The sequence below is a fragment of the Bactrocera neohumeralis genome, chromosome 3, assembly GCF_024586455.1.
Source record: "Bactrocera neohumeralis isolate Rockhampton chromosome 3, APGP_CSIRO_Bneo_wtdbg2-racon-allhic-juicebox.fasta_v2, whole genome shotgun sequence".
Lineage (NCBI taxonomy): Eukaryota > Metazoa > Arthropoda > Insecta > Diptera > Tephritidae > Bactrocera > Bactrocera neohumeralis.
Genome location: NC_065920.1, coordinates 51,996,825 through 52,021,618, shown reverse-complemented (window position 1 = coordinate 52,021,618; position 24,794 = coordinate 51,996,825). Strand labels below are relative to the sequence as shown.

General features: G+C 35.2%; 1 protein-coding gene and 1 long non-coding RNA gene across 2 annotated transcripts in view; both read left to right on the top strand.

The window, feature by feature from the left end:
• LOC126754207 (sodium/potassium/calcium exchanger Nckx30C) overlaps positions 1-17,311 on the top strand; it is a 364,196-nt gene extending 346,885 nt beyond the window's left edge. The window contains 1 exon segment of the mRNA XM_050466172.1: positions 12,850-17,311. Within this exon segment, the coding sequence (XP_050322129.1) occupies positions 12,850-13,090 (241 nt within the window). The 3' untranslated portion in view covers positions 13,091-17,311.
• Positions 17,312-18,205: 894 nt separating this feature from the next.
• LOC126754179 (uncharacterized) lies at positions 18,206-19,951 on the top strand. The gene is made up of 2 exons (XR_007666268.1): positions 18,206-18,638; positions 18,672-19,951. It is a non-coding gene; the product is annotated as an uncharacterized LOC126754179 (long non-coding RNA).
• Positions 19,952-24,794: the final 4,843 nt, after the last annotated feature.

Here is a 24,794-nt window from a genome sequence, read left to right as displayed (position 1 = left end):
GTGCGAAAGAAAATTCGTGCATAGAACAAATCAAGCGGAATACCAACAAAACAAAAAGCGGTAAATGCAAGTAGACCGAAAAACTGCAAAACACAATTGAATGCATATATGTACATATGTATCTGTACCACATATGTATGTAGGTATGCATGTAGGTGCATATAAATAGTTGGTAGTCGCAAGCCTCGCTGCACATAAATTTCCGTGTACCCAAGTAGCAGCCGCTTAAAAACGCCAAATTCATTCACCAGCATAAATGCTCTCCCACACATGTGTATACCTATGTATATAGTATATATAAGATATATAATATATACATGTAAGGTATATACTATAAGGAATATAAATACTTGCAAACATGCATACCTAGGCAATATAGTCATCTACAATCTGCGAATATTGTAGTCGCTTGATTTTGGTTTTAATCCCCTGAACAAGGTATATGAAGGAAAACTTGTTTATGTGCCAAGATATCTTCACGAAACTTGGCTCAGGTAATTTTCCAAAGCAAAGCTACAATCTCTGAAGAAATTGTTAAAATCGGATTAATATAGCTTATAGCTGCCATACAAACTGATCGATCAAAATTAAGTTCTTGTATGGAAAACTGTTTTATTTGCCAAGGTATCTTCACGAAACTTGGCTCAGGTTATTTTCCAAAGCAAAGCTACAATCTCCGAAGAAATTGTTCAGATCGGATCACTATAGCTTATAGCTGCCATACAAACTGATCGATCAAAATTAAGTTCTTGTATGGAAAACTGTTTTATTTGCCAAGGCATCTTCACGAAACTTGGCTCAGATTATGCTCCAAAGCAAAGCTACAATCTCCCAAAAAATTGTTCAAATCGAACTACTATAGCTTATAGCTGCCATACAAACTGATCGATCAAAATTAAGTTTTTGTATAGAAAACTGTTTTATTTACCAAGATATCTTCACGAAACTTGGCTCAGGTTATTTTCCAAAGCAAAGCTACAATCTTCGAAGAAATTGTTCAAATCGAACCACTATAGCTTATAGCTGCCATATAAACTGATTGATCAAAATTAAGTTCTTGTATAGAAAACTGTTTTATTTGCTAAGGTATCTTAACAAAACTTGGCTCAGGTTATTCTCCAAGGCAAAGCTATAATCTCCGAAGAAATTGTTCAAATCGAACTACTATAGCTTATAGCTGCCATACAAACTGAATGATCAAAATCAAGTCTTTGTATGGAAAATGTTTTCATTTGACCAGTTATCTGCACGAATTTTAACATAAAATATTTTTCAACACAACGCTACAATCTCCGAAGAAATTGTTCAGATCGGATCACTATAGCATAAAGCTGCCATACAAACGTACCGATCAAAATCAAATTTTATATCATTTCAGAAGGGTATTAAAGTTTGTGTGCAGTTGCTGTTAACTTTTTTCTTATTTTTTATTTACCGTTATTCACTAACACAATGGCGGCATATTCGTCTATGCCAGGTTATTTGTTGTTTTGTATTTCATTTTGTGCTATTTTTCATTTAACCGCATTTTTCAATGTCCCAAAAAATTTTTGCAGAAAATGGGCACGGTAGTGCGATATACATATATACAAACAAATAAACTTAAATATTTACCTAAACATACATATGTAAATGTTTTTCAGCCGCACTGTGCTTTAAAAGTTCCGTCAATATCAAATACTCGATATGTATGTATTCACCTAAATAAAGTAAAAGATTTCTACCCATGTGGGTATTAAAAAAAATGAGCTAAACTCGTGCTGAATAATGGTTGCAGCCAGCGCACTCATAGCAGTATGCCGCGGCAAATAGTTCAAGCTACCGACAAGGAGGGTTAAAAATTAAAAAAAAAAAATTCTGAGAAACATTTTGTATTGAATATTAACAACTTGCTGATACAATGAATAGAAAAAGGTGTCTATTGAGTTTAGTTTTAGAGTAAATGTCTGCAGTCGACCTCGGAGACAATATGGCTTTTTCAAGAACAATGCCGAGGCTCTGATGCTATTGAAGCATTCCAAGTGCGAAACTGTCTCAAAAAGTTTGTATTTGTCTAAAAGCTTGAGCCAGCAGAAGAAAACGAGCTGGTTCTTGCACAAATGTCAATGCAGTGCCTTTGATACCACTAAGGTGTTTCAATAGAAGGAATTGCTTGAAATATTTGAAGGTATAGGCTGAGGTCTCCCAAGAAAATAAAATAAGTTTTGCAAAAATTGGGGCCTTAAAACGCTTTTTCTAAGTTTTCCAGTCAGGCATTCTAATAAAAATTCAAAGACAGTTTGATCTTGAGCCGCAAAACTTGGACAAATGGATTGATGTTGACTATACTCATGAGTAAACGAACTAATTAAGGTTAGAAGAAAGAACTATTACAGGTATTTATTGTGTTTTCGATGACCCGTTTTGTGAGCGTTTCGTTTTCTTCTGGGAACTGCTTAGTTTGCTGATTTCTGCAGGTTCGGATTGTTTCCTTTTCACGAAACTTTCGTATTCCTTTACCATCAATTTTTGGCACTTGAGCTCTTTTTCAACAACTGGAGCGCCAGCAGCTTGGTCTTTTACTATTTTCCTTGTCTCCACCTCTTATGACTTCTGAAGTGTTTCAAACACTGTTCTGATTCTCAGGTCCGGTGTTTCAAATACTGGCTGGTTCACATTTAAATTTTTGTTTCTGAGTCGATCTTTATCGGTGTCTTAAGAATATTCCTACCATGACTTGGTTAAGTCAAGTTAGGTTAAATGGTCTGTTTAACAGTGGGTCTCACTTGGACAGCTTAGAACACAGTTTTGACAGTTAACGTCAGAGTTTCACCCTTATCACGTACCTGCCAATTGTGCAGTGACCGGTACGAAACCCTATAATTGCGCAAGGATATCCTTATTGAAAGCGAGTAGTAGTGTGGATGGCCTGCGTTCCGTATAAGGTCAGGAAGGTCTTGCAGCCACACTGAAGCTAGTTTCTGACCAGTGTCTGCTAAGCTCACGCGAAGTCCAAAGATCCAGCACTAAAGCAAATGAGGACAATGCCGACCCAAGACCTTCCCATTGATTTAAAGTAGAGAATGTTTCCTCTCTGACGAACATCATCGCAATGTTCAACGATTTCGCTATGACCTCGCGAACACTAAGTTTTGACAAGTGTTTGCTAAGTTCGCGCAAACTCCACAGGTTCTGCACTAGAGCGCATGAGGACAACGGCAACCCAACATGTTCCGAACGATTTAATCGCGAAAATGTTTCCCTCTCTTACGAACTTATCGACTTTGCAGTGTCTAGCGATTCCACTATGACCAGCCACACAAATGAGTATGTTAATGAAGTAACGTGCTATCGGTAGTGAGGTCACTCAGTTCTTAACTAACTTTGAGCGCACAGTGAGCGAGCTCAAGGCAAGTATGGCGCCTCTACTGTTCGTTTGTATACTCACTTATCTGAAAGATGTTGCATTTCCATGCAGTGACAATCTCTTACGCTTGAAAAACGCTATGGTGATCCGATAAATTAAAACTAAGCTCGAGAAAGAACTCCCAAAAAAGATTTCCTTCTAACCAACCTTCAGTTTCGACCCATCAGCGCTTCCCAGCGGGCGAAAAAGCTGTCAGAAATTGACTATACGACGCAGTCATGCCAGACAATATCAATTTTATCTTTCATTTGCTTTCCATACCTTCCATACTCGATTACTAGCTGCGACAAATATACCTCATCTATATTAGATAGAAAAGCTCCACCAAAGCTTTATTTCATTGATTCTCCGATCTGTCAACAATTAGTAAGGAAACAAAAACCACACAGCATTAACACATTAAATTTTACGAAAAAATTAACAATATTAAAAGTCATGCGATCAAAGAAGGTCAAAATGAAAAGATTTATTAAGCTATCGTATAGAATATGGAAAAATAATAAGTAAAACCGCGCTGATTGCGCTGAAAAATCATGTTAAGTGGTGGACCTCACGCAGATGTGCGAATATTAAATATATTTATGTATACGCTACGGCAATATATTCCAGTTAACCACATGCATATGTTTATATAGAACTTTGTGCCGCCGAATGAAAAGCTCACCATGACTTTTATGCAACTACAATTTCACACATACAAATTTCTTTATATATACAGTTATATAACTACATATATACGCTACGCATGCACGCGTCTATTTGCAGCAAGTGCGTGTGATAAGTGGCAAATAATGGCCTTGAATTGTGCTGGTGGCAACAACACGCACAAGTAGCTGCCAACAAAACAAAAAACCTCAAACGAATGAAGGATTTTAAAAGTGTGAAAAGAAAGTGTTATGCATAGCGGGAAGGACTGACACACGAGTGTTGAGTAAAGTATGTCATGTCTTAGCATACATTAAGGCGCAAGTGGAATTTCACTGAAAAAAGCTAAGTCTTTCAAAAGTATTCAGCTAAGATATACATGCAAAAATATCTATTTAATATATATGTATGTGTGAAGCTCAGCTACTTTTTACAAAAGATTGCAAAGCAATGTGATTGAAAAGAATTTTGTAGGTAATGTCAGACACTAGCATAACTTTGCGTTATAAATGAGTGATTAGTTAGCCTCCCTCAGCGTTGGCTAACGGTTTTGTGAATTACGTTAAATAAACAGTTAGTTTCTACAAGCTTTTTTACAAGCCATAATAAATTAAAAGCATTAAACAGCGATTTTTCGCGTACTTTGAGGTTGACTGTGCTCAACATGGCGTATGAGTAATCACTCAAACGTACTAGCTGCCTTTTTTTGAAGCAACGCTAAAGAAAATTGAGAAAAACACTGAGAATAGTATGAAAGCTAAAGCAACAACAACCTCTTTAGTAATAATAATAATATTAATAAAAATTTGTGTTGGTTAAGACAAAAACAACTACTGTGGTGAAAATAATATATTAATGAAATTAAGAGTAATATGAGAAAAGAGTGTATTTCAGGCCTTAAAACGCACAGTAAGTTTACCTAAGGCTTAAAGAAATATATTTGTACTAAAACAGACGAAGAGGTAATACTTCGAAATCGTACTTTAGAAATACTATAATATATATAGTGTAGTTCAAAGATAATTTTCTTATCTAAAAACGAGACCTCGTTATAGCCTTGCAATTCAGTCTTCAGTGTGTTCGTAAGCCAAAAATGATTCCTAAATTAATCAATGCGAGTATCCACCATTAAATTACTTCGTAAAACTTGGCTCTTAAGATTTTTTTCTACTCACAATCGGAAACAGAGTCTAAACACTTTCTTAACTAAAAAACGAGATCTCGTTGGAAACTTAAAATTCTGTCTTGAGTTCTCAAACCGAAAGTATTGCAAAAATATTCCTTCTCATAACTATATACGAAAGTCCTACCATTTAATCGATTGTCAAAGTCAAAAACACTGAAAGTTTAGAAAGGATTTGTACATAAAGGGTGATCCATTTCGATGTTCCTACTTTTTAAAGAAAAAAAAGCAGAAACTTGAAATTTAATGGGAATTGTTTATTATCATTCGAAAGATACGGCTACGTCTCATATGGTCCAACCGTTTAGCCCAATTTTCTATGACTTGTTCAAACATTTCCCAACAACTCACATTCAAGCGCCAGTTGCTAATGGGTGGTTACAACTTCACTGGGTTCAAAAGCGTAATCAACCTTCTGAGAGGAAAATTCAGCTACTTGTGGCATCTAACACTGAGCACTATTGAATCAAGAAGCACACATTTAACAAGAGTATTGACTCTTGTGCAAACTGTAGGTTCTGGGCAGAGGCAGAATACTAAAATTTAGCAGTGTGCTGGGTCGTCATGGTTCGTTGCAAATGAGGAAGTAAGACTTCGTTAATAATTTTAAAACTTTTAATTTATTCTTCAAAATTCTCAAAGTAATTTCCCTTGACTCCAATGGGCTTGTGCCAACATGTTTTCCAATCCTCCTCGAAACAGTTGTTAAAGCCAATTTCCGGAATAGCCTTTAATACGCGTAACTATTCACATTTAATGTTTTCAATTGACTCAATACGGTTTCTCCGGAGCGATCGTTAGAGTTTACTGAACAACCAAAAGTCATACGGATCTAAATTAGGCGAATACGGTGGTTGTGGCACGATATTGGTTGGAAATTTGGCGAAAAACACACGAAGAATCAATGCAGTATGCGACAGTGCATTAACGTGGTGCAAAGACCACGGATTTTCGGTCCGTGCGGCCTCTTTTTACTAATACGCTTAATCAAATAGTATTCCTTGTTGATCGTTTGGCCAGCCAGAAGGAGTTCGTGCACCTTAGCTCGACAATCGGAGAAAGCTGTCAATATAACCTTGATTTTTGATCTCCTTTTACGTAGTTTTTCTGGCTTCGGCTCACCTTATCCATATTCGGCCGATGATCAACTGTTTCCGAATCATAAGCATAGATCTAAGACGCATTGTCTGTAATAATACGTTTCTTGACATCGCGGTGTTCGGAAAGCCTTGTTTCCCCGACGTTAACGCGATACTGTTTTTCGAAAGAAATTAGTAATTTTGGAACCAATCTTTTTCTAGGCCCAAATGATCTTTCAAAATGGTTTTCACTCATACTTTAAGATTCGAAGTATGCCAGTAAGATCTGACCATTAATCAGCGATTCCCATTTGATGACCGTCCTGGACGTGGTTTGTCGTCAACGCGTTCTCAACCCTCTTGTAGTTTGTAGCAAAAAAAGCAACGCTTGCTCGTGACAAACAATTATTACCGAAGGCTTTTTCCAACATTCTAAATGTTTCAGCACCAGAAATTTGATTCCGCACACAAAATTTAATGGCACTTCCTTGCTGAATAATATCTCCCAGAGTAAAAATCGCCGAATGCACTTTAGGCACTTCAGTAAGACAAACGTATACTAAAAACCAATGATTATTTTTATGTAACATTTGTCACAGATGTTACTGACAGTCACAACAACCTAGAAAAAAACGAAAATGGGTTCGCGAAATTTTAATTAAAGTCTCTTTAGTCTTACTATTTTCTGCCCAACAGTAGTAGATTTTATTTATTTATTTCTATTTATCTACTAAAAAGTATTCAACTGCTTCAGTGTTTGAGGCCTTCAGATTTTAAGGATAAACAGATTGAACTAGTCTTTAAATTATTTCAGTAGTAGAAAATTTTAGTATGTTATTGAGAAAAGAATGCAGCTTCCTTTTGTTTCTTCAAGAAAATTTTTTTTTGACGTTTTTGTTAGTCGGTTAACGCACTTTTAGTGATTTTCAAAAAGAGGGGTTGGTTATTATCAAAACTGTAATCTATATTTGGTTGACATAGCTATAGTATTTCAAAAATGGAAAGAAATCTTGAAATGAAACCCTTTTAAAAAAACTATTTAAATTCTTATATATTTGTGAAAATTTCTTCAAATTTTTTTGTTTAGTTATACATTTAATGGATTTCTTTCATTTTGAAGAAATGGCAGTACGGATTTTGCCCATCTTGTGCAAATTTCTGTGTGGCGGGCATGATGCAGGTCGCAATTTTCATCTGAAACAAAAAAACAAAAGAAATTTTTTATTTTCAATAGTGTAATTCCTAGGTGAACCAAGAAAATTCAACAAGTTTTCGCAGATTAAAAAAGAATGCATTTAAAAAAAAAAAAATTTACTTTAAATCGTTTAAAAACCGGATTAATGTTAACTTTCTTAAGGTATTTTAGGTTCACTTAGAAGAGAATTTAATTCCAAATACAACGCATTTTGCTTCGTTTCGATAGGACTTTTACTTTTTTTCTATCTTGCCCGCCAATTAAGAAAAATCGTAAAAATGAAAAAACCGAGAAATCGCGCGTCAAAAAGTTTTCGCTTTCTGCCCAATCGTCATTTTATTTATTTATTTCTCGGTATCTACTAAAAAGTATTCAACTGCTTCAGTGTTTGAGGCCTTCAGATTTTAAAGATAAACAGATTGAACTAGTCTTTAAATTATTTCAGTAGTAGAAAATTTTAGTATGTTACTAATAAAGGTAAAGACAATCAAAATATGAAAGAATTGTTTTTTCGAAATTTCCCACTAGGTTAATTAATTGACTTTGAAAAGTCCCGATTTCTTCACGTACTATGAATTATCCAATATAAAAAATGAAATTTTTCCATATATTATTATTTTTATATAGTATAATATATGTTTTCAACTCATTGCAAATTTTATTTTCATTATCAAACACACCAACACTGCGACCCAGAGAATGCCTAGCCAACCACGCACCTTTGCTGTCAAAGTTTTTACATGCGTTGACCCACTGCGTACAATTCACGAATGTCAACTTTCATTTCCGTTGCAATTTGAATACAAAAACTCACCAATACGAACACACACACTCAGACAAATATGCAAGGAAAGTTACCACAGCGCTTATATTTTTATTTGTATGTAAGCATGCATATATGTATATGTGTGTGGGTGCTTCAGGAGATAGCAGATAGCAAGTTTATGAATGCGCTGCTGTTTACTTTTGTCTAGGCGAGTGTGGCATACAATTGTGACCTTGTCGCACACATTTCCTACCACTATCAATATGCATGCATGTATTTGTATGAGCCCATTCACATGCACATACACACACACACAAACACATGCGCATGCACATACACACTGTCAGCTCTAAGCTACAAGCAGTGTGCTCTATGCGCCTACAAGTATGTGAATTTATTCTCCACTTGTTGGTGTAATTAGTATCATGATGTGTAGCGGTGTTTTTTTCCTCTCGTACGCACATTAATTTTTCCACTCCTACACACACCTGCATATGCATATATACAGAGAAATGTTACTATGTTTGCACCTTGGAAATTATTCAAAAGTTTTTCATACGCTTTGCTACCTGCGTATGGTTATTTTCAATTGGATGAATGTGCGCAGTTGTGTATGTGTGGGTGTACAATTAAGCACAGCGTGTGTTGTTGCTCACAGTGCATTATAGTTTTGTTCACATAACGGTTTTTTTTTGGTTCATCATACATTAAAAGTTAACCATATCATCGTGCCAAAGTTTTGCCTTTTAAAGAAACAATGACAAGAGACGATAACCACGCCTACAAAATTATATTATGGCCAAGCTAAACAAGAATAGTGCCTTGTGAAGTCAAGCTTCAGTACGAAGTCCGTTTCACTCGACAGAGCTCGTCAAAAGCAGCAAGTCAAATATATCCATCATCTGATCAAATTTGAGCCGGACTAAGCGCGCGTAAGCGAGTTGAAATTTTATGTTTCTAATAAAATCAAGGCTACGTAATCCTCGAAAATTTTGCAGAGGTATTTTGGAGCGTCTAACTTATCTCGAACACCAGTATTTAAATGGCACAAAACATTCAGTGAAAACCGTGAGATCATTGAGCTTTGCCAGTCTCTATTACTGACGATATCATCGAAATAGCAAAAAAAAAGTGTTTGAAATCATCGTGTTGGTATCAAAGAAATGGAAGATGATGACTCAATACATATTGGTTAATGTTTTGTTTGTATGAAGCATGTTAATGCTAAACTTGTACCAAAACGACGAATATTTTGCAAAAAAAACTACGTTGAGTAGAGTTTGCAAAAGAGATAAGGACTTTACATCCATTGAACTCATTCTTACTGGTGACGAGAAGTTAATTTACGAATATGACGTCGAAACTGTTCAACAATCTAGCGAATGGGGCTCCAAAGACGAGCCGAAGTCGAAAAAACTAAAATTCGCTGAAGGCCAACCCAACCGAATCTGTTTAAAGACTAAAAGACTAATTAGAAAATTGGATATAAATTTGGAATGCTTTCTCTCAAGAGTCTATTGTGATGACGTCAATGAAGATTTGTACAAAAATATGTGATTTTTTATCAGTCCGAATCAAATTTGATCATATAATACGTTAAAAAAAATTTTATACTAGAAATAAAAATGGACTAAAAATATTTCAAAAATATATTAACCATCTTTTTACTACAAAGCAATCCTGGTTACACCGTCTACATAAAAAATAACCTACACACATACATATATCTTACAGTATAATATCCACCAAATCTAGAGTATTTCTCTCACTCAGTGTTATGCGTATTTTTCTGCCCTTATTTAGTTTTTTATTTTACTGCTTTGTATACATACATACATATGTATTCGAAAGCACGCATTTTTTGTAAAAATTCATTATCACCGTGTTTGCATTTCACTTAAGCTCAATGTGGCCACTCACAAACGCTGCCAACTACAACCCACCATAGCAGCATGACTGACCCCCTGCCCGCCGTCGTTGTCTCTATGAAACCAGTATGCTTTTGACATTGGCTCTGAGTCTGAGTTTTTGTAATACATCAGCATTGCTTACTGCTATCCTGAGGGTATTAGCACACAAGCGGCTTCATATTTTATAAGCTTAGAGAACTTTCATATTTCAGGGAAGGATTTGTTTGTCGCTTTATTCATTTCTATGACTAATACTTTTCTTTGAAGTATAACTCAAATGTTTTGCGTGGTTCATTTACTAAAATATTTTGGGCAATTGGAGATCGCTGATCTCAACAGATCAAACTAGACTATTATCGGCACTATTCCTCACAAAAAAACTCTGAAAATATGGAGTATCGCTTATCACACGAAAATAAGCCATTTTAATAATACCAACGCTGACCTCTGAGAAATGATTTTTACAGCCGTTAAAAAAAGCCAAACCTCCTGATTTAGAATTCCAGACGTCCCTCTCTTCGTACTCGAAGGCTCGCTGTCATAAAGCTTTTATTGAGGTCAAACATTGAGAAGAGAGTAAGGAAGGGCATCCGTTGGCTTATACTCTTATAGACGAGCTATTAAGAAGGAGAGGGGCCTTTCACCAATAACATTTTATAGAATATTCGTTTGGTGGAGGCGCTCGGAGAAATGACGCTGGCTATAAAACTTGAACGTGTAAAAAGAGCGGCTCTCATTGCCATCTGTGGTGCACTACAAGTAACAACGCCAGTGAATGTCATACTGCTAATAGCTCCTGTCGATTTAGGCATATGTATTACCGCGAAGATGCTGTAAGACACAGGAAAGCTTTGTATGTGACAGAGTCCAAACTGAGACATTAGGATATTTATTGCTTCTTCGACTACATCCCTAAAAACGTAGGTCTTTATGTCGGAGAAACTACTCTTGATACGAAGTCGCTGGTTAAGAGCTGCAGTGGGCTTTTTCAAGAATGAGGCGAAGCTTAAAGAGAACTACTGTAGTCTTTTTCAAGCAGAGTTAGTCAAGAAGCGAGTACGGCAAGTACGTATTATTAAGGGCTGCTATATATGGCCTAATAATGAAAATAGGAATATTTATCAACGAAAATGGTTTCATTGTTTTTCAAAATATTCTCCATCAAGATTTAAACCAAACCAATTTTCGAAGCACTTTTTCCACTCCGATTGAGACACCTCCAAAACATGGTTTTTGAATGCTTGAACAGCATCTTTTGGCGACGAAAATGGTTGACCACGCATTATTTTCTTGATGTGTGGGAATAAAAAGAAGTCATTGGGTGCCAAGTCAAGGCTGTACGGCGGATGACCCATCAATTCGACGTTTTGGCCGGTCAAAAAGGCGCTGGTTTGAGCCGATGTGTGAGAGCTCGCATTGTCATGGTGCACATGACCAGTTTTGGCGAAGAAACAGGCGACCATTTGCTTCGAAGTGCTTCTTCCACGAACAACTTTCGTTGGATTTGGCTCGTCTTGGAAGACCCACACGGTCGATTGCTGTTTTGTTTCGGGCTCATACGCATACATCCATGATTCGTCACCTGTGACGATCTTATAAACGTCTTTTGAAGCACCGCGATCGTGTTTTTTCAGCATTTCTTTACACCAATCCACACGAGCCTTTTTTTGAGCGATTGTCAAATTGTGCGGGATCCAACGAGAACAAACCTTTTTACGGCCAGATGTTCATGCAATATCGAATGTATGCTGGTGGGAGAAATGCATAGGCATGCCTCTATCTGAAGGCATGTTACATGACGGTCTTGCATTATCAGTTCACGTTTTTCACAGTGCTATAGGATGGTGCTTCATAGCCATACAAAGATTTTAGTTCATCGATGCACTCTTGTCGTGATAATCCACGTCGAAAGTTGTGAAAAATGATCGCACGAAAATGTTCACGAGTTAATTCCATTTTTTGGCCGAGATGAATTTTTTAATTCCCTGTAAATAAAACAATTCACGATTAAATGGCAAAACGTTCTGAGTGATGTTATGCTAAAAAACGTCAAAATTTCCAATGGAAATGTCAGATTGCACCTAGCAACACTTAGTGTTGCCTAGGCCAGAAATATAAATAGCAGCCTCCGAGAATCGCTTCAACAAACTTGCGGCAGCCTCGGAGCGCTTTGTCGAATTTCGAGCGTCTTTTCAATCAATACACAAGAGTTGTAGGTATCACAACACACCGGAGTTCTTAGCGGTCTAACGGAGAGACGTTTTTGCATCGACCTTTTTACTTAACCTAAGCCTTAGTTGGTACTTTCTAAGCTAAACTAATTCACAACCTGAGAAACTGTCTCACTAGAAGAAAGTTACATTCAAGCAAGGAGCTCACAATAGACACAAATGTATTATTTGACGACGTTAAAGCTATACACTATAGGACTAGTATCGAAATGTTGACTAAAGCTTCTTACGCACTTGTGGAATTCGGAATTTATAGCCGAGAATCTTGTAAAAAAATATATATTTTTTGTTGTGCAGAAGCTATTTATTAGCTAAAATCTATAATTTTTATATATTAAAATTCACTTAGTTTAAAAACCTTAATTTCAACTTACTTAACGATATTTCTCACTTTATACAATTATTGCTAAATATGCCATTTCTTTCAATTTCAGTTTACCTATACCATGGCTAATTTATGGCATCATCTATGATGCACCTGTCGAGGTTAACTCTGTGGGCATGGTCTGCTCCATAACGATACTCTTCATGATGTTACTCTTTGTCGTTATGTCGATTGCCTGCTTCCGTTGGAAAATGAATAGGGGACTTGGTTTTACAATGTTTTTGTTGTATTTCGTTTTTGTTGCTGTTTCGTTAATGTTCGAATATGATACACTCCAATGTCCAGTGTAAAATGTGACAAGTAAATATAATGAAAAAAATCACACACACACAAAAAAAAAAATAAATAAAAAAAGGAATAAAAAAGAAATAAAGACAGCAAACAACAACAAAATAAAATAGCAAGTTAATATTAAAAGAAGTAAAATATATATAATATTTAGTATAAATGCAAAAAAATATGAAAAATATAAATAGTGCAAGTTAGGCGATTGATTGAAGTAGTTTTAATAAAATTATAAAACACTATATTAATTTAAAAAAAATTAAAAAAAGTTGATAAACAAAGAGCAAAAAAATTAACTACAGATAATATTGGAATTATTATAGTGAAAACGAAATGTAAATTTTAAGTAAAACTTAATGACATAAAGCGATGCAGCAGCTGCGCAATTGAAGAGCGTTGCAAATGGCTTTCATATAATTTAACAAATATATTTAGTATATATAAACAGACAGACAAGTGCATAAAATTGTAGCATAAGCGTTATTTCAAAACCAATATTAATATATAGACATATATATATATATATATATATAAATAAATATATACATATATATAGCAAACAATTATAACTCTTGAATACTTTCACAAGCTATAACTAAATACATACATATACATATTTAATAATAATGTAATTGTTAAATTTCTCGTCTTTTTTCATGCGCTCCTCCTATACTCTCTTCAAATATCATATTGTAAAGAATATTTATTGAATTTTATAGGCAAATTTTTATGAATTGTTAGACAAAAACAAAAAATGAAAACAAATAGTAATTGAATTTATTATTTAAGTATATAAAAATGTACGTTGTTGTAGTTAACATTATATATATGTATGTATGTATGTATATTGAAAAAATATTAATATGGCACAAAATTAAGATTTTTTTCATCTAATTGAACGCAGACCAAGTTGTACATAACTATTCGCTTAATAGCACGAAACACAACTGAAAAATATGCTACTTTCGTTTACTTGCTGTCAAACCCATATAAAGCTTTCACAGCTTCGAAAGCTGCAACATGAAAAAAAGGCTTGTGATTTTTATAACAGCTTTGAAACACTCAAAGTTACTTACTTCAATAAAGTGCAGAACAAAAGCTTTCAGCTGTGTGTGCGCTGGTGCTTTAATGGCACGGTAAAAAAGCGCTTAAAAGCTACTTAAACGATGACGAACTTTTTAAGCCTCTCACACATAACCAAGCGTGCTTATGAATGGTAAACTTTTGTAAGATATTTATTTTTCAACAATTAAAGTCAAGTCTATGGTCGGCATTAACACTATTATTTTAGTTTTTAGATGCTGTATTAAGTTTGTCACGAAGCTTTTAACACTTAACAGGAGACGTCGGAGACGCTATAAATTATCAGCGTGACGAGCAGAGTGGATTTAGCCATGTCTTTATGTCTGCATATCTGTCTGTCTGACTGTTTGTACATATATATATGTCTGTCTGTCTGTTAGTCTTTCAATATTTGAGATATCGCTCTAAAATTTCTCACACGTCTTTTCTCACCCAATATGCTGCTTATTTGCCGGAATCATCGATATCGGATTACAATAACATTTAGCTGCCCTACAAACTGACTAATCTCATTCAAGCGCTTATATGAAAAACTTTTTTATTTGGCAATATATTCTCACCAAATTTGACATGGATTATTTTTGTAAGCAACGCTACAATATTTGAAGAAATTGTTCAGATCGGACCACTATAACATATAGCTGCCCTACAAACTGACCAAACTCAATCAAGTGCTTGTAAGGAAAACTTTTTTATTTGACAAGATATTTTCACCAAATTTGGCATAGACTATTTTCCAAGGCAACGCTACAATTTCCGAAGAAATTGTTTAGATCGGACTACTATAACATATAGCTGCTCTACAAACTGACTAATCTCATTCAAGTGCTTGTATGAAAAACTTTTTTATTTGACAAGATATCTGCACGAAATTTGGCATGGACTATTATCCTAAGCAACGCTACAATCTCCGCATATATTATGCAGATCGGAGCACTATATCACATAGCTGTGATACAAACTAACCGTTGAAGATCAAGTATTTGTAACAAACTTGAACCTGTGTAGGGTATTATAGCTTCAGTGCAGCAAAAGTTAACGTTTTTTCTTGTTATTTTTCTTTTCTTTTCTTTTCTTTTCTTTTCTTTTCTTTTCTTTTCTTTTCTTTTCTTTTCTTTTCTTTTCTTTTCTTTTCTTTTCTTTTCTTTTCTTTTCTTTTCTTTTCTTTTCTTTTCTTTTCTTTTCTTTTCTTTTCTTTTCTTTTCTTTTCTTTTCTTTTCTTTTATTTTATTTTCTTTTATTATCTCTTGTTTTCTTTTTTTTTCTTTTCTTTAATTTTCTTTTCTCTTGTTTTCTTTTATTTTATCTTCTTTTCTTAATAAATTTTGACAAAAAAAAATTTATAAAATTCTTAACCAAATATTTGCAAAAACCAAGCAACTCATCTAAACGCATTTTTCAAATCACTACATATGTACATTTTTCTAGCAATTTAAGAACGTACTAGTTACTTAGTTAGTATGACAAAAAGCTAGCTTGCAAGCTCTAACAAATACTTACTTTATTGAAACATTGAAACGCTACTAATTTGCTAAACCAAAAAAAAAAAGAAATCTAAGAAAAGCTAACTAAACCAAAGAAATTTGCATAATATGAACATGTATACAATGCGCATGCGCGCCTATTAATTGAAAATCTAACACAAAAACGATTAGAAAACGTATTACAAGCAAAAAAATTTTAACCTTTACATAAAAGCTTAAATACTCTTTAGTCAGTTCGCGTTACATTTATTAGGCAAAGATATTAGCACTTATTTAATTAATATTTCTCACTGCTCATTGTATGCAGAAGACACCCAATTTACATAAGTACCACATTAGAAGACTAACTACGCGCGATCTATGCCTGTGCCATAGATTTTTAGTTAGGTTAATAATGCGCTCTACAGCAAAGCACTTGCTACACTCATGCTAACCGTGTACGCACATACATTTCGCCACTTTAATTTGTCGAAAAAAACTTATATATATATTTCATTTACTTGTAGACCTAACTTTATAGCCACTTTAAAACTCCTTGAGCTAGTTAAAATTAAAAAAAAAATGATTATTATAATATAGGATTCTGTTGGCAGACAGAATTAATTGTTAACAATTTAGCGCGTTAGAAGATTTGTAAGAGAAAGTAGCAATTTGTACAAAGTGAAATTAAAAAAAAGAAACATAAAATATATGATAACGAAGAGAAACCCGTTAAATTTTTGCAAACAACGCAAGCAGTTAGTATTTAAACTATATATATATATATATAATATATACTTAAAAAATCTATAGGCATTTATGACTTAACAATGAGGAAACAGCCATTTAACTTACGTATATAAGTTGCAAAAGCAAAAACAAATATTATAATAAATAAAAAAGAATAATAATAATAACAACAACAACAACAACATAAACTCAATACGAAGCAGTTAGTAGCAGTCGAAAAAGCAACGCACTTAAGCATAAAGAAAACTCTTTAGAACATAACTTTTAAGAAAGCAATAATTTATTATGTGGCGCTAAACCAACTAAAGAACTACGCTAGTACTAATATATAAAGTTAAACGTAAACTTAACACAAACAAACACATTTTAACTTAATACTAACTGAGAAATTGTTTAATTTTCGCCGAAACTAAATAATTCAAGAAAAAAATTATATAAAAGAAAAGCTACAAAGCAGCAAAGACGTAAAGTATTGTATGAAATGAATTACTCTTGAGACAACAACAACAACAAATACGTATTACACTTAAAACAAACATAGACTACATACTTACAAACATAAGTGAAAAGAAAATCAACATACTTACATACATAGTACACATTTTACCTTAGTGAGTCTCCAAAATAAAAATTACCAAAAAAAAATCTAACAAATATACAATTCTAAAGAACAAATTTCAAACGCGTAAGACACACATTTTCCACACTTTCCATTTGTTTACTTGACTTACGACTACTAAATTACTATTTAACAAAAAAAAAACCTATTAAATATAAACGATAATTGAATAACGAAAAAACATTATAAATTCGTAAACAAAAATGAATAATCTTCCATACATTTACCAAAGGCAAACTTAGTAGTTGAACTATAAAAGCGCAAGCAAAGCATAACTAAATATAACTTATTTCAAAAAGAAAAAAAAATAACGAGAAATTGCAAGAAAACACATATTAAACATATCCTACACAACACACACACATGCGCTCTAAACGACACTACTAACGATTTAAGCGATCGCACAAACTAACGTACGAACAGCAGAAAAACCAACGGACCAACAGACTGCGTTTACACACGTACTCTTTTGGCGCGCATTAGACTGCGTTCAGACGAGCACACTTTTGACGATCAATTACGTTCATACGAGCGTTAAGACTGCAAGTTTGTTGTTGCTGCTGCTGCCGCTGCTCCAGCTGCTGGTAAAAAGAAGGAAGAAGCCAAAAAGGAGCAGTCGGAGTCAGAGGACGGCGACGATATGGGTTTCGGTTTCTTCAACTAAGCCGCTCAACACTAAAGTTGAATCCGTACAATTTTCAACGTTTCCTTTCATATTACATTCTCAAATGCTTGTACGCTTCATGCGCACAAAATATCGTTCAATAACTAATTTTTTATAATTACACAAGCTTTTTGAAAATATTTTTATGACTGCCTTCAGACGAAGATTCTTTTTGGCGCTCATTAACTTTTGGCATCGCTCATTGAGTTCACACGAGCAACACGAATGCGGGAACTCGAATCTGCACAATTTTCTGCATTGGCTGTCAAATTACATTCTTAAATTCTTCCAATGCACAAAAATTTTTTTCATTAACTAATTTTTTATACAACCCTTTCGAAAATATGTCTATTTTACACATATTACTGAAATTGATATCCACAAGACCAGCGTTCTAAGCTGGCCAATTGAGAACCCGATTTTTGACGGTCTTGTGATCAATTAAATAGCAGTTATAGATACCAAAAAACCCGGCGATCTAAGCTGGCCAAGTGAGAACCCGATTTCTGAGTTATCTTATGAACAATTTCGGAGATACCAGCAAGACCGGCGTTCTACGCTGGCCAAGTAAAAACCCAATTTCTGAGAGTCTTATGATCAATTATATAGCAATTATGGATACCATAAGACGGCGTTCTAAACTGGCCAAGTGAAAACCTGATATTTAAGGGCCTTTTGATCAATTATCTAGTAGTTATAGGTGCCTCAGAACGCCGTTCTAAGCTGAACAAGTGAGAAACTGATTTCTAAAGGTCTTATGATCAATTTTATAGTAGTTATAGGTACCACGACACCGCGTTTTAAGCTGGCCATGTGAGAACCCTATTTCTGAGGCGTTCTAAGTTAGGTTGATTAGGGCCCAATAGATGCTAGGTCGCAGTGCATACCTCATTTTCCCATCTAGGTCGATCAAAGTCAGCCAAGTGAGAACCCGATTTATGAGGGTCCTATGATCAATTATATAGTTGTTATAGGTACCACAAGGTCCTCGTTCTAAGTTGGCCAAGTAGGAAACCTGTTAGGTTGATCTAGGTCGATCCTAACCTCTCTTAACCTCACCTAATCTATGCATATTTACATATTACATGCAAAAAATATTTAATAAAATTCAAATTTCCCAACATATTGTAAATACAAATTTAAAACCAAGCGCATTTGCAACCATGAAAAGAAATTCAAAATCAAAATGAATGTCAAATTTCGTTGCACCGAACTGTTACAAACAAAGACACAAAGCGTGCCGAGCGCGAGTGACACGACCACTTCGTCTCTTTTCGTCGTCTTCTCGCCTACAAACAAACGGTTGGCGCGACAAAAAGAGTCTTCGTGTGAACAAGCGAGCAAGAACAACAAACAAGTATGCGCCCGAGCACGGGCACACGTTCCCTTCGTCTTTGCTCGCCGTACAATCGCCAACAAAAACAAAAACTGGTTTAATTAAAAAAAAAGAGTCCGTGTGTGAACCGACACACAGCAAACTTGTCAAAATTTATACTCGATACACGTAAAGCTACGAAGACGGAAACAATTTGCGAAGAAATACATCAAATAAAAAACCAAATTGAACACTAGCTTACTAGAACACAACAAAAACTTTAGCAATATTGCAAAATTTGAACGGGATAATGCTTTAATTGAGTCTACAATGCTAAAACTGGAACCATATATCACTTACCACTTAACCACTAACCCGAAAACGAAAACGAAAATGGCGCGCAACTATCAGGCCCATAATTATATATATAATAGTTAGCATCAAAATTGACTTTTGCAAATAGCAACAACTATTTGACATTTACTTGTATATGGGGAAATCTATCTAAAACTCTCAAAAAGTTACTACTAACTTTAAAGTCTCTCGAGTCCGAGTCTACTAAAATATGCATATGAGTATTTCGACTATGTTTGTTTAAGCGTCGTATAAGCAAACAAGCTGCAAAAGCTAAATGCAAATGTAACGGTTTAGCTGAGGTGACGTCACGTAAAGCGTAAGCAGAATAGAAAAAATAAACAACAAATTGTTATGGTTATAGAGTTTTAAAAACAAAAGCAAAGTTACATTAATAATAATAAGAAATTAAGTATAATAAATAACACACCAAAAATAAAAAATAATAAATGCATAACATTTACTAGATAAAAAGAGAGCGTGAAAAAATCAGAAGAAAGCAACTGAATTGCATACAAAAAAATTGTTGAAAATTAGTCACTTCATATTATTATACACTTAATAAAAATAAAGAAGAAAAAAAAAACAACAACAACATAACAAAATAATAATAATGAAAAGGTATAAATAAACAAGAGAATATTATTATTATTATAATTATTATTATTATGATTACTATTATAATTATATACATACATATAACAAAATCATTACCAACGTACATACAACTATTTGAATTTTGAATGAAATATTTGAATAAAATGCGTTGTTTGAAAAAAAAAACATTTGCGATACTTTTTTAATGGGGAGCGTGTTTGTTAACGGGGGTTTAAAAGTACATACAGCTGTGTTCATGAAAATAACGGCTGAGCCAAATAGAGGTACTTTTTTTCTTTAGCCTTTTTTGACAGATCACGCGTGAGTCGTATTAAACCATGTTCAGACCGACACTTAATCACACGATTTCGGCTGTTGAATGGATTATCCCACTAATCTTAAAAATTTATCAAGATTTCGCCATACAAAAATGACAGTTCCAAATCACTTCATTGAAATGATTTGAAACTGATCCACGCTAAATCTCTCTGTGCGACTCTGATTTTGCGCAATCTACTTGTCAGCACAGGAAATCTGTTACATTATCACAGCTGATTTAGACACTACAAAGGGAAAAAAATTTAAACAAACAAGACAAAGAAGACAAAAAAATAAAACTAAAAATTGCCGTTGATTACAAATCAAATTACAAAGTAAAAAAAATATGGAAAAAACTCAAATAAAGAAACGAGTTATTTGGAGTGAGGCTGCCGAGGCCGACTTAATCGAGGTGTGGCAACAAAAAATGCCAGAGCTGCGATCAACGCGGAAAAATAACCACATATACGAGGAAATGTCCTGTACGATGCTTTTGGCTGGACACGAATATATGTCCACTGAGATTAAAATTAAATTGCACAATTTTTCCATTGAGCGGAGATAATTTAGAAAAAAGAAGACAATTTTTATAACAAGGTACGACATTACAATGTTTTCCTTTAATAAATACTTTGATGTTTATGGCTGAATGTCAAAAACATCTGATTTATAAATCACTAACGGCAGTAAGAACACTGTTGGGTTATGAAATGCTTAAATGTAATCTAATCTTTTAAATTTTCGGTCTGAACATGGTATTAAGTTGTCATGTTGTTTTTGTTCAGTATTGTTTGGCATTTCATCAAGGAAAGACTTACGCCTGAACCACGTTTACAAGTCGTTCAAATTTATTACGAAAATTCACGCTCTATAAGGAATGTGTTTCGCGCGCTTCTCGCAACTTATTGTCAACACATTCGGCGTACTGACCGTACTACAAGGTTTGTTCGAAAAGTAATAGAACGGATTTTCTTCCGCCGCGACTGTACTTCGGAGCGTGCGCGTACTGACTGGATTCGGTAGAGGGCGTTCCTAGCAAACGAACGAGCGGCTGGTTAGTTGTCTCCGAGCACCTGGAGAGTCAGGACACAGAAATTGCAGCGAGTGCAAGTGTGCCAAAAAAATTTTAACATGTGTGAAAGTGACCCCCAATTGAATAACGTATGTAATCAAAGGTGACGAGTCATGGATCTTTGAGTATGATCTCGAGACAAAGAGGTAATCTTCCTTTTTTTTTTGAGACGACAGAGGGTATCCAAACAGCATGCACCTCGGCTCTCGAAGAATGCCTTCCGTGACGCCTGCAATGCTTGGAAACTGCGCTGGCAGTGCTACATCGACGAAGAAGAAGCTTATTTTGAAAGTTTTTAAAGAATTGTAACGATTGCTTCAATAATTTTTTTTTAAATCGACTCAGTCCTATTACTTTCCATCTTTACCCAACATTCATTATTGGATAATATTCATCCGAATAGACCACGTCCAGCACGTAGTGAGGAAAATATAGCAGCCGTAGCTGAAAGTGTACGAAGGCCGCGGACTATCGTATGGAACGACTTGCCGTACAAAGTATAGCTTGTGCAAGAACCGAATCCGCTCGACCTAACCCATTGCTTCGCTTTATGGGCTCTTGAAGAGTTCCAAGAAGATCCGATGTTGTCGAGCCAAACTTTGTTCAACAATGAAGCCCATTTCTGTGTTAAAGGGTAGGTAAACAAGCAAAATGTCTGCATTTGGAACGAGGAAAAATCCATAAAAAAAACAACGGTTTAGTGTGGTTTGTGAGCAGGCGAAATCATCGGTCCATATATCTACAAAAATGATGCCGGTGAGAACGCTACCGTAAACGACGACCGTGAAGTGAAGCTAGTGATCTCGGCGCTACTTGATTTCAACAAGACGGTGCTACTTCCCACATCGCAACAATTAATGGTTTCGTTGAGAGAACTACTCGGTAAGCAGATAATTTCACGTTTTGGCCGGTCGATTGGCCGCCAAGATCGTGTGATATCACACCGTTAAACTTTTTCCTGTGGGGATATGTAAATTTTAAAGTCTATGCGGACAATCTCGCTTCGATTCAGGCCTTGGAGCAAAACATCACGCGTATCATTCGCCAGTTACCAGTCGAAATGCTCGAACGAGTCATAGAAAATTGGACTCAACGTATAGACCATCTGAGAGATAGCCGCTGTCAACATTTAAAAGAGATTATCTTCAAAAAATAATTGCCAAAAAATGTCTTTCGAATGAAAATATTAAATTAAGTTTGGAGTTTCTGTTTCTTTTTTTCTTTTAAAAAAATGTTGGAAATCTCGAAATGGATCACCCTTTACCAATGCCATTGCGCTCTAATTGAGAACTTAGTTAAAAATTCAAATTTTATGCACTAAATATTTTCGATTCCTTAATATTTGATTGAAGTCTTCATTTTTTATTACATCCATACATCGACGCTGCATGGGGTCTATTAGATCCTGACCTCGTCTCATAACTATTTGAGCCATGTCTCTTTGGCCACTAGCCAAAGTTGTGTTTTACATGATGGATATGTTGTTGCTATAACCCGTTTACATCTCCTCATAAATTTTAGATCGAATTCAGGTCCAGTGTATGCACTGGCCAGAACATTACGTCGTCCCTTTCTGATGCAAACAACTCCTTAGCTAGTTTGATCGTTTGTTTTGGGTTGTTATCCTGTTCAAACATCCTTTTTGTAGACAGTTCCCAGTTGGCAAATGATAACAAAATATTATAAAAGTTTATATACTCTTTTCGTTTCATGATGCTATATGTATATCAAATGTCATGCAAACCCATACCATACTGCTCAGACCACCATGTTTAAAAATTTGGGTAGTGGACCTGGAGTGATATTATTTGTTTAGAGGTGGGCGGATAAACTTCTTCTTCCGAGTTAACAACAGCGCGCCAGTCATTTCTGCAGAACCTTTTTCTCGAGAACGCCGACTCAATCATTGTCATAGTCCATGCCTCTGCACCATATAGAAGGACGGGGATGATGAGTGACTTCTAGAACTTGGTCTTTATTCGTGGAGAGAGGACTTTGCTTCTCCGAAGTAGCACCTGTTGGCAAGAGTTATTCTGCGTTGGATTTCGAGGCTGACGTTGTTGTTGACTGACGTTGCAGTTGATGCATCATCTAGTAGATCCTGTACAGTTTTGTGACGGAACCGTTTTGATGGAGGAACAATATCAGTCAAATCCTCGGATTATACTGTAGGTACTTCTAGTTCCTTTAACTCCATTCTTACCTGAAGAGTTCCATCCACATAGCCAGGATAAACTTTCTGTATGTCCAATAGCAATTGCATTATCTGAGGACCAAAATCATCTTTGTACTGTTTCGAAAAAACAGTAAAAATCAGAAGGAATCACTTATTTACTTCACTATCTGATAGTCACCCTCCATAGTCGCCCTTAAGAAATTACAACGAAGAAATAAATGTAACGCACATAAGACCGAAACGCGGCGGCCGCACTTAGGCCATCATTAGGCCCATTGTCCTCCCGGGTGGTAACCGATTTAAGCCTAATCCAAAAACTCAGAGAATTTGGTGAATAACTGATTCTTTTGCACCCCAGTTTCCCAATGTCCCTTAATTTGGAATATTGGAAGCCGTGGCTGAATGCTGAGAATTCACATAGATAATACTCCATGCATGCCCTGTGTTCTGTCGAGCCGATTTTCCCCATTTTCTGGGATCTTAAAGGTAGCTAGAGTTGCCCTGTTAGCTCCCTTTTGCTTAGGAGTACGAGTTGGTCTGTCCGCCATCCACACTACCGCAAAGTAACTTTTTAGAATCCCTATGTTCCTTGTGTTCCAATACCTGCGATGTCCCTCTAGGGTCTACTACTTCAACCAACCCTTGAAGGAGCTGAATGGCCTGGGCAGCTTAGGGGAAATGTGTCTCCAGCTGCCACCTAGCGGGCCAGTTCGTCTACTTTTTCATTTCCTTCTATTCCAATATGACCGGGTATTCGGGTAGGACATTATTATTACTTGAGAGAGAGACAAAGATTACGCAAATACTCCGTTGTTTAGAATTTTCGAAAGGTCTAAATATTCATTTAAATAAAAACGAAACTACATACATAATATAAGCAAAAACAAAAAAAAGAAAACTGAAAGCTAGTGAAAATGTTTCAGCAATTAAAGACGATGTTAAAACATATAAATGTATGTATAATATTAAGGAAAAAGAGAGTTATCTCTTTCTTGTTTCTTTACAAGTGACATTTAAAATTTGAAGGTTTTTTAAGCCGCAATTATAAAACGACACACTATGCGTCGTCGGAAATGTCAACAACAAGTACAACCGTACACCAACTGGCTTTAGTTCACAGTAATATGATTTCTTCTTTTCGGCTGCATTGATGAATATCGAAATACCCAAAGTAGGTAAGTAGCGATTTTCAGTTAATTGGCACGTTTTTCCATATTTCTAGAATTAGGAGCTAAAATATCTTTACAAGTATTTAGATTAAGATAAAAAATACATTCTTTACAACTGAACATTTTGAA